Genomic DNA, 14,227 nt, shown 5'->3' with positions numbered 1-14,227 from the left:
TATATGATAAGAAAACATTAAATAAAAGACAAAAAACATATTTCGTTTCATGACTATAGTAATAACTATAAATAAATATGTAGTTAAATAAATTTTCATAATGCCATTTATGTGCAGTCTATTGATGAGTGCAGGTAATAAGCAAGATCAAATTTAGATAAATTTGTACAAGAGAAAAAAATTGTATAAGCTTTTTATTTTACTTCTATTTACAAAATGCTGTATTTATATAGATTTTACTTACGATAGTTTTGTTAATAATTCTGTATTAAATTCTGTTCAACATAATTTCTAATATAAAGAATATTGAGAATACTTTATTGATTATAACTGTAAATAAGTAGACTCTCTAAATATTTTATATTTTTTATTTACTATTTCTATTATATTTATCATCATTTATCTAAATGCCTTCAATATTCTTCTTCTTTGCAAATATTTTCAAGACTTTTAACTTTTAGCTTCCTTGATGCATCATACTCATCACCCAATTGTGTATAAATTTTAAATCGATTCTTAATGATTTTTTTTACAAGTTCTGAAACATTTACATATAATAAATTAATTTAACATTATATTAAAATTTTTAATTATTCAGTTTTAATTTTCAAATTTCAAGGACAATAATTAATTTTCAAATTAATTAGGAATTTATACCCCATTTAGTATTTTTAAAAATTAAATAGTTTTAGAATTATAGTTATTTGTTCAAATAATTGATAGCATTTTAAAAATAATTAAATAACTAAATTTCAAATTAACATAAAGAAATTGTATGATTACTTAAATCAATAATATATACAAAGCTCTTCCATTATTTTATATTGAAATAATTCAAATGTAATATTGTATTTAAATTATATAATTAAATAAACTAAATAATTTTTATTACACCAATGACAAAATAACTCGTCGATAAATTTTCACTATTTGCTTCAAAATATATTTTATAAAATACACATATTTCATTTTGATTAAAATTTGAATCAATACACATAGAATGTTATAAAATTTCGTCTCAAATTAATACTCAAACATATCGTAAAATGTATAAAAAATTATCTGAAATTAAATATGCAAACAATTTATATTATACTATTAAATAAAAAAAAATTAAAACGTAGATACCTAAGCTTCTAAGAATAAGTTCAAAATTAGTGTTGTAAAGAGTCATCTATTCTTAGAGATCATTTAATAAATCTCTTTTATCTTAATTGTACTACTATTATTTATGATAGTAAATACATATCAGTCGGGATTTAGGATTGTCGCGTCGCCGTGGCACCGAGGGTGTGCAGACGGTTTTTCTTGTCACCAATTGTAGTACCTGAGACTCTACCTAATACTCTACCTCTACATTGTCAGGTACATATTTTTAGCCGAAGGCAGAAGTATTTTTCAGATTTAATATATCAGATAAATAAATCGAGGTAGGTTATTCATAAAAATAATTGCTTTGTAATCACAAAATGTAAATTTGAATATTCTTTTTATAATTTTATACTATATATATTATAATTGTAATTTTCAATAGTTTTATTACATAATATATATAACATTATTTTATTTACTACTAGTATAAAATCCTTTACTATTCAAACATTGAATTTAATTTAATTTAATAAATATATTATTTACCATAATTTTTATACTAATATATTTCTTTTTAATGAAAATATGTATTAATGATTACAATTTACCTTCTAGTATACTTCTGCTTTGGATCATAGTACCTATTTCCTTCTTTAATTCTTTCATTAACCATGGCATAAATTCTTGTTGAACATCTGTAAACATTTTTATAATAAATGGTCAAAATAAATTAAATATATTAATTATATTATGATGATTTTGAACGTACCAAAAAACAATTAATAAATAATAATAAAAAATAAACAAAAAACAAATAATCCTTTCATAATCAAAATAAATGAGATAATAATATTAAAATAACTTAATTAAAAATTACAGAATATTTCACATATTTAAGAATTATTTTAATCAATTACCAGTTACACTTTTTATTAAAATAAATATTGTGTAAAATATTTGTACAGATAAATTAGTAAATTAATAAATTAATAAATTAATAAATTAAAATTATAAGAAATTTTTAATTTCCTATATAATATAAAATTAATTTATTCATTGCTCTAGGTACAAATGCGTATATTAATAATATATTACAAAAATAAATGTATTATAATTGTAAGAATATATTAAGTTGAATAATACAATTTAAAAGATATTTTATTCTGAATCACCCAATTATATTACTAAATAAATTACTCAATTATTTATAAAATAAAGTTTATATACCATATAAATAATATATAACCACCTGTTTTTATTTCATCAAGTAGGAATCCTGATATTTTAAGACCTTCAAGAACTATTGGAAGAAGTTCGGCGATATATCCAGTGAGAAGCACAGCAGCAGCTACACGTTCTTTAGTTTCTTGTTGCTTTTTTATCCCCTCTTCATATTGTTTTACTCGCCGATTCTATACAAACAAAAATAAATTCTTTAAATACTATAAATTCAATAAATTCTTTAATCGATACTTTGTATAATTTAATAAACGATACCTTCTCTTCACGGAGACGTCTGTCCTGCTCTTCAAGCCTCTGCTGTTCAGCCTTTTCCACTGCACGAAGCTCGAGAAACTTTCTTTGTTGTTCTCGCAATGTTGCGATTTCTTCTTCTTCCAAAACTTCAATTAAAGCTTGTTCAATAGTTTTATTAACTAAAACTTCGAGAATTGGCTGAATTTCTACATCATAATCAAAAAGCTAACAAATAAAAATGTCAATATATGTAATAAATTTGTTATTATAGGATATTTTTTAGCCCAATTAACATTGTTAAAAATTATAAATATAATTAAATGGTAAATAATAAATAAATAATTTGTATATTGTATATCAAGAATTTAGTTGATATATATATATATATATATATATATATATATTGTATTAAAAATTAATCATCTTCGGATTAAATTTTAATAAGCTACAACTGCTAAGTCTAAAATAAAAAATTTATTATTTTGTAAGAGGAATCAATAGTTTACTAAAAATAAATTAAGTCAATTTTAATATATAGTATATATTAAATAAATTAAACAACACATTAATTAAATTATTACTAGATATCATTACTCGAATAATTGATCGACCATTACTAGAATAATTCTAGTTAACTTTTACATTTGTTAGTCAACAAAAAAAAGAAAATTTTATTAAATAATAAAATAACTTATTAATTTAGTAAAATCAAGAAAAATAATTTACATATTTTAAGAAAATCCAGTCTAACATTAATTAAGAAAATAATTTTAACGATTTGGTTATTGCAAAAATTGTGTTTTCTCATTTATACCAAATTTAAAATATAGTTTCACTTTTTATCATTATTGATAAATTAGTGAATAATTAAAAATATATTTCAAAATATAAATTAGTGAAAACTAGTGAACATTCACCAATCTGTTCAATCACATGTGAACTTTCCGATTGAAACGGAAATCTTTTTACAGTCTCTCACTATCATGTGTTTTAAATATTTTTCATTTATAATCGCAGCTGTTTTAACGTTAATATCACTATAATTCATATAGATGATCATCAACTGTTTTAAATTAAGTTTTAATTTCATTTGTATTATTAAGTATAATTGCGTCGAGATGGATTTTCAAATGAATGATATTCATTCGCATGGAATTAAATAATGCAGGAGTATGGAAATTGATCTCATTCCTTTCGTTACCATTTGAGAATAGTAAAAACAAGATCTTTGCTTTCGACATAAATTCATTAAAATTTTACCAATACATTGTTTAAATTTTTCCATGACAAATAGGTACCAGGTATTTTAAAATTATTTAAACAATATATAATTATAATTATAATGCATTAAAAAGTTTTTAATTTTGTGTTACATTTAGTGGGAATAAGATTATTTATTATAAAAATTTTACTATGAAAGAAAAATGCTTTTATAAATATTATTATGAAATACTATATTAACAATATTTATATTCATTAGAAATTGCTCATATTTTATTTATTACCTTTCGGAATTGTATTTATAAACACATTTTGAATTTCATTTGTAACTTACGTCTCCGGATTCAATTTGCGTACTTGCATCTTGACCCATTTTTGTAGAACAGTAAAGTGGAGTTGAGGGCTTATTTAAAAAGTAATCCGTTTGAAGTGCAACTTCCGACTCATCTGGTTTTTCAAATAACTACAATAATGATTATTTCATAAATAAATTTTTTTTTATTTTTTAAAAAAATTTTTAAACAAATTTTTATTGATTGTATAATTAATATCTTCATTGTACTTATATAAAAATATTTATATTTTTAATTATTACATAGTGTTACGTAATTAAAAAAAATTTAATAGGATTCAACTACATCCGTATTAATTAAAAATTAATAATGCATTTCAGTATAATTTTTTAAATAACTAAAGGCAGGAATTGTCGGAATAATTATTGTCCTAAATTAAAAAAATTTATATTAATAAATAATGAAATGTAAAGATATTTTGCAATTATTGGTAAAAACGAAATTGTAAAAAAAATAGCAAAAACAAAATTAACTTGTTTATATACTTTTTGAGTATTTTTTAGAAAGTAATTGATTTATATATTTTTATGTTCTCTTATATATCTTTATACATTATTGAAAATCAAATTATTTTAAATTAAAAATAATAGATGAAATTTAAAGTGTGCTATGAATGACTTTGATTTGTAATTTCTTAACATGCCTGTCTTTACCTCCTCAAGGAAGAGTTCGGTTTGTACGGGCTCGTGTTTTCTTCCTGTTATTAAAGGAGGAGTACCTATGCGTACCAATTTTGCGTTTAATACTTTTAACTCATCATATTTTCGTACACTCTGGCGTTTTTTCATTTCTATATATTTTTTCACCTGTGCTTTTTCACAATCCATCTATGTAGATGTTTAAAAGTTTAATTATTGAGATTAATAGTTCATTACAAGAAATATTAAAGTATAATTAATCACTTATCAAATTTAATTATATTTATAATGTGTCATAATAAATATTTTGAAGTGTTTATTAAATAATAAAAAATACTTATCAAATTATTAAACTAATTTTATCAGATGAAGCTATACGCTTTATCAAATAAAATAAAATTCTTAAATACAAGTGTACAAACAACATATTCAATTGTGTATTTTATGAAATTTACGAACTTCAGAATAGCTGCACTACACAATGGAACACTAATTGGATTACCAGTCAAGACACTTACTTTTATTTCTTTCTTAAAGAAAGTTTGTAAAGGAAAAACTACATTTACAGAGAAACCAATTAAAAAGCCACACTGTCTATTTTTAATAAACAGTTTGAATTGAGTTCCATATTAAAATATTTATTTCCAGCGTTTCAATGAATTTCATATTACTCAGCAAAACGTGATTTATGAAATTAAAAAATTATCTATGAATATCTCTTTCATAGCCAATATCAACAGTTACAAATAACTATTAAATTTTCTTTTGTTTTATTCAAATTTAAGAACTTTCAATTATTCCTAATGCCGTGCATTTCTTAAGAGCATGGACTTCTGGTTTCAATATATATTTAATATTCAAGCATAAAATTATAAAATCTAGTAGCTGTTTATCGATAGTGGTCAGCCAGTCAATTGGCTCAACATTGGCAATCGTTTGTTATTTGTTATAAAATGGATATTTTATAATAAGTCTAAGTTTCAATTTTCCAATGTATTTAGCAATGTATTTTCAATGTATTTAGTTCCATTTAGCAATGTAAAAACAGTTTTTTTCGAATTTATGCATAGAATACCACAAAAATAGATTTTTACGTTAACAACTGTGAATAAAACCGATATAATTTAATATAATGCAACACTGAGACCATTTCTTAACTATTTGTATAAATAATCTGATGGCTGCATCTAACAATGTTTAAATTATAGTTCTAGAGACTATACTTTACTTAGATACTGCAACTACATTATCCATTTTCTGCACAACATTGTTGTGTATTATTTAAAAATGTGACAAATAACTATCATATAGTACAGTCTCAAACGTACATTTTAAAAGTTGTTAACAAATTATCATTTATTTATTTATCATCTAATCATAAATTGATCATCATTTATCAATTTTATATCTTTTTCATCGAAGATTACAAGAAGTTATTTTTTAAGTTTTTAGCATATTAGAATTTGAATACTAATAATTATGAGCACCAAAACATCTCTTAATGATATACTACAATCTAAGAAAAACGTATATTATTTATTATACACGAATACTATGGCTCTGATTCTTTAAAACAATAAACAAAAACAAACAAAAAAAGAAAACAATTGTGCGTTTAAATAAACCTCATACTTATTCTTTTAAAAGAAAAAATTTAAATTTAAATGTGTATTATAAAATTTGTCGAAGAAACTACGCTATACAGATTTACTATAAAATTTACAAATTGAAAATATATTTAGGATTTTGTATGCAAATGTAATATAGAATAATGGACTCAACTTTTTAATAATACCTCAATCATAGAAATATATTTTAGAAATTATTCCATTACTCAAAATATCAACTTTAATTAATAACCAATCGTACTCTTAGTATAGGAATTATGTCCACAAATTATGCATGATCATTAGGCCAATATATCACATAATCATTTGAATGAATAGTTAATTTTTCGTAACACCATGCATACAAATAAAAGAAATCAATAAATTTATAATTCTATATTATTTATAACTATTCATTAACTTGAATGTAACTGTTATGTGTAATACCAAGCACAATTACACTATAGTAATAGAAAATATTTAGGTACATATCAATAACAGTTTTTCATAAATCAAGCAAGTGAATTTAAAATATTTCATTACCAGCTAAATGTAATAATTTGACGTCATAATAACGTGAAATAGATTATGGTCCTACTAGTATGTAAAGAAAAATGTACTAGAGTAATACGAAGAAAAAGCTTTCGAACAACACCCCCAATCGTCGTATTTAACGAATGTTTTATTAAGCAGATGTCATTATTAAACATAAAAAATAAAAAGTACATTGTATGAAAAACTATGAGAACCGATCTTTTAGTACTATGAACAAAAATTAAAAATTTATTAATAAAATTAAAAATTCTAAAATTTATAATTTGGCATTATTAAAAAAATTTTGAGTACTCACAAATCAAAATGTATTGTTATGACAATAATTTAAAGATATTCAATAGTCGTGCTAGTCTGATAATGATCTCTAATATAAAATGAGAATGTTTACTGAAACAATAAAGTTTCTTGTTAAATAATCAAAACAGTTATTAAAAAAAATCACATTGCTTATTTTTCAATAAACACTTTTTAATCAAAATCGATATTAAATTATTTATCTTCAATCATTATTTTTCAAATAATTATTCACCTAATTATTTTATAATTTTTAACTATGTATATTTAAAATTATCTAAAGTAATTTATGTTAATACTATATTTTTAACAATAATTTATAATTTATAATTACGATAACTTCAATTTTAAAATTTAATGAATCGTACTAAAATGCTTTAATAATAATAGTTACATTAAATATACCTTTAATACCGTTTACACTACACTTTAAATATTGAAATACTTACGACTACTGGAGTAGAAAAAATATTATTCCGCATTAATCTTTGATTGAAAGTTAAATTTCCAAATATCTGTGGATGATTCCTGAAATAATAATAAAATTTTAAACTCAATTATAAAAAAAAATTATACCTTGTAATTAAAAAGATATCGATGATATTTATTAAAAATGATTATAAAATATGCATTTATTTTTAATTTTTTTTCCTTAGCCTATTAAAATTAATATTAAAAAACACTCCGTTTAAAAAATTCTTAGTACATATATATTTTTATATATTATAAATTGATTAAAAATTAAATTTTAGAATTTAATAAAATAAAAGAATAAAATGTACAATTTTATACGATACCAATTTTGTATCTTATATTTTTTCACTAACACGGAAGTTTAAAAAATCAAATTATTGTCTTCTAACACTGAAAAAACTTAAGAATAGATTTTGAATTAAGAAATTACATATATAAATAATTATAAATATTCATTTGCACAGATTACATAAATATTTCTTAAAATTATCATTACATTCATTCTTTTAGTAAAATAGTGCATTTAATAATGTATATGTTAATTATTATATACATGTTATGTTTGTTAAAATGAGTAAATTGTGTATTAAATGTATATTATTTTATATTTATTTTAAACGAAAAAATTGGTATGTTACAATTAGCGTTGATTAATTATAACATAATTACAAATAAAGGAATAATATTTGACGAAATATTAATAAAATTTATAAAAAATTTTAATTTTTACATTTCTACAAGCAATACATGTATTTGTTATATAATGATAATAAATATATCTTATTTAATAAGGCGTGTTATCCATTTATTCCTAAATTTTTAAATAATTGTATTAAATTTATAATATTTTGTTGAATAATGAACCACCGTTTAGGTGTTGGTTATTTGGTTAAGTCGCGTTGTTGATGCTTATCTTATATGAAGAAAAAACTTAGAATTCTTTTTTTTTATTGCATAATAAAATTCTTAAAATGATTGTATAAGTAGTAATTACATATACGAATCTTAAATTAATCTTAATTATAATATATGAAACACAGCGAACAAAAATAATTTATCGGGCAAACTTAAACTTATACTTTCATCTATTTTAATTTTCTTTCATACTTTCCTATAGATGATCAATATTGAAATGCTTGTTAAACTATTATATCGAAGGTCTTTGGTTTTTTGATTACTACATTACGTGCGGTACTTAGATGATGGCGCACTAATGGTTTCTAGTTGAGTGATACGATCTGCTGACGAGAACACATGTGGTAAATTAAATTTATACGATTCTTATTATCTTTGATTTTGATACTACCAGTCATATTTATTAGTACACCTACATTAGTAGTAATATAAATACGTGGTGACAGAAATGTACTGCTTTTTACCGTTGTGATAAATAGTTTGGAGTTAATATATATTAACGAAAATTAGTATATTTATTATTATTATTGTTATTATTATATCTTGTATTTGTATAATATTGTAATATGCTTATAAGTGCTCTTCGAAGCAGTTTTAAATAATAGAAATTATATTTTTTAATATCTTGTAAATTTAGCATATTTAAAAAATTTCATACAAAATCTTACAACACGAATCAAAATAACATATAAAGAAATAAAAACACAATTTTTAAATGAATTAAAAAAGAGATATGGAAAACAGTAATAAATACTTCCATAGATCAAACACAGTATTATTATAATACTATATCTACTGTTATATTTACTGGAAATATTAAATACCTAGCACTAATTCAATGTAGTAATTATAGATCCCGATTTTTGACAGAGAATGACAACATAAATCTAAATGCAACGGTGATTGCAAAGAGTTTTGTAAGTATATTATGTAATCACGTACACGTGCATTTTAAATAAGCATTTACTTAATACCACTAAACATGAAGTCATTGCGCATGCCCTGTTTAGAACGCAAACTAATAATTTTAGGAAAATTATTTAACATGGTTTATTTAAAATATACACGAAAAGTGTACAATCCTATTGCGTAAACTGTGCATGGGATAAGTTATTGATTTTAATAAGGTAAGATATTACAAACGAATTTTATTTACTACCGAAGCTTTGTGATCCATGTGAGGCTGTATAGAATATTCCTGTAGATTGGGTCAAATACTTTTACAATGTTTTATTTATTATATAAAATATAAAATATAAAATATAAAATATTATATACAAGGTCCTATATAATATGTATACTGTAAGGTACTATACAAATGTTAATAACATTTATTATGGTATTGGAAATATATTTTTCATTTTATTTGCATAATAAACAAATTTTAGAATCAATTTTTACGTTAATGTTTGAATTTCAAAACTAGAAGCATTTATTAGTATATAAACATTTTTCTTATAATTTTTCACAATCCATTTATTTAACATTATTTAACAAATTTTGTTTATATTTAAGTAGATTTCAGTTTTTATATATCTATAGATTAAAGAGAATACTATAATAACTTTTGAAAAATTAAAATACTCTAATCTGCTAATATATGGAACATATGTAATTTTAGTTTTTTATACGAATTAATTTCGATTCTTTCCAACATGTAAATTTTTATCTATGTTGAAAAGAGTTTTAGAAAGTAAATAAAGGTAAGATTTTTAATAAATTACTTGACCTATTTAGTGTTTTTACACGTTAAACATTTTTTGTAATATTTATTAAATATCTCTTATTTTACATTTTTTGTTAGAAAGTTTGTGGATGAATAGCACAGTGGTATACTATACTCTAGAAAGAACTTTAGATGAAGATTTATTTATAAAGAGTTTTGTATGCTAATTAAATTGTTGGATAAATAGATCAAGGGTTATTGAATAAACCAATAGCGTCATGAGTGAAAGTTATATCAATAGTATAGTGCGAGAAAGGTATAATAGAATATATATGCATCAACTTTGAATAAGAGTTCTTATCGTGAAACTTCTCATTGTAAGGGTGCAGTGAGCTAAAATATTCTCACAGTCCTGCTATACAATACGAAAAGATACTTTTTAAAGATATTGCAGGATTCAAGAACATAGTGAATACACGAGAAATAAATATATTCGAAACTATACAGAATAGATTATCTAAAAATTGTAAAATATGATTTTACATATAGATATTGTTCATTAGAGAATTATCAATAGTAGTCCATTATGTAATATTGAAGCCTAATCAAATAGTAGTCAAGTTATTTGACTAAGTATCTATAAATGGTTATAGAAAAGCTGAAAATTTGTTGATATTCAAAACATAATTAATAAAAAGTTCATTAATCACAAGTTGGACAAAATAGCCATCCATAGAAACATAGTTTTGAAGGACGAGGTGTCTTTAAATCTCGAATGCTTAAGTAAAAAAATTTTTATTGGCTTAAAGTAAAATGAAATTAACGAAATTTTTATTTTATTTAATTTGAATATATTAAATTAATATTAATAATGAGTTTTTCATTAAAATGTTTTCATTTTTCATTAAATCAATTCAATAATTAGTATCATATTATTGCCAAATAAGTGCTAACTTTTTTTTTATAAACTTGTGTATTATTTAGTAAAATATACAGAATTTATACATTTATAATAATTTTATTGTATTCTTAATTCAATGAGTCGATTAAATGTATGGATCACTCCCATTTCAAATATTTTCCATATTCTTCTAAATCTTCACGGGTATTTCATACAAATAGCTTATCTTAAAACTTAAGTGACCTACACTAGAGTACATTCAGTGTAAGAGTAAACTGGGAAATAATGTACATAAATAAAAATATTTATAAAAAAAATAGACAATAAGTATTGCTGTGATCATTCCCAATATATATATATAAATGGAGTAAGCAAATTTCAATATTATAAAAAACTGTATAGCTGTTAGAAACCCTCCACATAATAAACATGATAAAAAGAAATATTTCATGTATATGTATGTATGTGTACGTATGTGTATATATATATATATAATTTTTATATTTTTATAATTTTATTTAAAAACTAATTAAGTCATATATTTTTTAACTACTATATTTCTCGTCAATATTCTTTATATAATCTAATATATGTTTATAATAATTCCGTTATTTAAATTTATTTTAAAAATAAAATTAATTAAGTCATAGAAATATCAATTTCAATAATTTATAAAAACTTACTAATAATTTACTGTTTCTTATAAAAATAAATAATTAGATTAACTTTATTAATTACATTTTATAATTTTAAATAAATAATTTAAATATAGATAGATATTTATTATAATAGGATTATAATATATGTACAAATAGTTAACATATTCATTTAAATTTAGTATTTGTATGACTGCAGTTTTAATAAATCTTCAGTCAGAACAGATTTGCAAGGATATAAAATAACATAAAATTATTTTATTAATCAAAAAACGAATCAAAAGTACAAAAGTGATTTTAAATTTGAAGCAAATGAAAGTGTTGGAAAAATTATACGTTAAAAATGTCATAAGATCATTTATACAAAAATAGCTATAAAACATCATACTTATGGTATATATATATATATATAGAATATGAAACTAAATAACTATTATCTATAACTATGTACAATCAATAACATATATCATCTACACTTCATAAATAATCTATATTGAAATTTTTTTGATTGTATAGTATATTTTGTGAATTAATTTAAATATAATTATTCTTATAGTATCAAAATTTTATTATTTATTTTATGTTTATTATAATAACTTTAGATATCTTATTGTTATTAAAGATTTTATTTTAAAAAATGTTTCAAATTATACATAAATAAATAAATTATTGATATCTTATATATCTAATAATACATGTAATAAACTCTCTATTCCTCTTCTGCATTTCAAAATTACTCTGTACTTCTCCTACTCTTAAAACGTATCCATTCAATTGAATACTTCCTTATTAGTCTATTTTATTGTATTCATACTATTTTATATCCCTTTATTCTCAAAATTATTAATTACATATATAAGAATGTGCTTGATATCGAATAATACAAACCAAATATTATAATTAATACTTTTAAAATTAGTTGGTCAATTAAAAAATATTAGTAAAAGTTTGTTACACATAACAATAAATATAGTTATTTTAACATAAACTAGAAATACATTGAATTTTTTTTATTTCTGTACAAACAATTAACTTTAAACATAAATCAACTCCTGTTTTTTCTACAAAATGCTTGACATATGAAATAAATTAGTTTAATTATGAAATAAATAATTAATTATTTTATTATGTACTATTAAAATATTAATTGATAATAATTGATATATAATTTATATATTATATAAAATATAAAAACACAATTATTAAAAAAATGAATAAATTTGTTTTGATTATTTATTTTAATTAATATTTTAATTAATTTAATTAATATTTTAATTCTTATGTTAATTCTAATATAGTAAAACTTAATTAAATAAGTAAATTAAAATAAAAATTTAATAAACAAAATTGATTAATTAAATAATAAATATACATTTTGTTGATTTATATATTGTTTCACAGTTCAGATATTGAGATTAGATTGTCTATATATTAGTGAATAATGGTTTAAATTAAAATTTTGTAACTATATTAAAATGTAATTACTATTAATTTAATAAATAAATTGTACATTATTTTATAGTTTTCAACAGAAATAAATATAATACCATATAGGTTTTATATATAAATAACATATATAATAAAATATCATTAATTGCAAATCATATATTTGGAAGTAATTACTAAATATTTTTATTTCCTAATACTATGTTTACTTTTGAAATGTGTATAATTATATATACAATTAAACCTTACACTTTTACTAACCTAATTATGATATAAAATATATTTTTTTAAAACATTACGACAATTTTTATTTTGAAAATATTCTTTACTGTATTTGACATTCATATTAATATTACAAGTAATTCTAAATGCGACAACAATTTTATATTCTATAACATTAAGTAAATGTAATGTAATTGTGCCAATAAAAATTTTTTTTAATAAAGACCTTATTATTTAACGTAACAACTGCAAGTACACAATAAGTAGATACTTACATAGTTTGACATTTTTTCTGTAAATTTGTCAAAGACTCTGCAGTTACTGGAGTTAATAGATACTTGCATGAATGTAGATTATCAAATTTCACAGTATCATTTCTAACAGAAAGACCACCACGATTACACAGCGGACAATATTGTGTCTTCATGGTCTTGAATTTATTGGTAATAAATTCCTATCTGCACATAAATAAAAAATGTTTATGAGTTGTATAATGTTATACATATCCCTTTTGAATTTTGGGTATAATAAAGTAAGAGCATAATTAACATCTAAAAAATTATAATTTTTAATTGATTGCAAGTTTGTGTACAAGTTTTATTTGAATCATAACTTTATTATACTTTTCAAAAATACTATTATTGTAAGGTTTTTAAAATATGATGAAATGCTTGAGCAAACTAAAAAATATTTTTTTAAACAGAAAGTTTG

General features: G+C 21.1%; 1 protein-coding gene across 1 annotated transcript; it reads right to left on the bottom strand.

Moving 5' to 3' along the window:
- Positions 1–413: 413 nt before the first annotated feature.
- Positions 414–13,943, bottom strand: Rsph3 (Radial spoke head protein 3). Its single transcript, XM_011504085.1, has 8 exons — positions 13,792–13,943; positions 7,686–7,764; positions 4,796–4,969; positions 4,124–4,252; positions 2,590–2,793; positions 2,342–2,504; positions 1,701–1,787; positions 414–538 (listed from the first exon to the last, which is right to left on the bottom strand). The coding sequence occupies exons 1-8, from the start codon at positions 13,941–13,943 to the stop codon at positions 414–416; spliced, it is 1,113 nt and encodes a 370-aa protein (XP_011502387.1).
- Between the last annotated feature and the right edge of the window lie 284 nt (positions 13,944–14,227).

Source organism: Ceratosolen solmsi, unplaced genomic scaffold (assembly GCF_000503995.2).
Source record: "Ceratosolen solmsi marchali unplaced genomic scaffold, CerSol_1.0 scaffold26, whole genome shotgun sequence".
NCBI classification, from domain to species: domain Eukaryota; kingdom Metazoa; phylum Arthropoda; class Insecta; order Hymenoptera; family Agaonidae; genus Ceratosolen; species Ceratosolen solmsi.
Note: the sequence above shows the minus strand (reverse complement) of the source record. Positions and strands in the feature narration are given on the sequence as shown.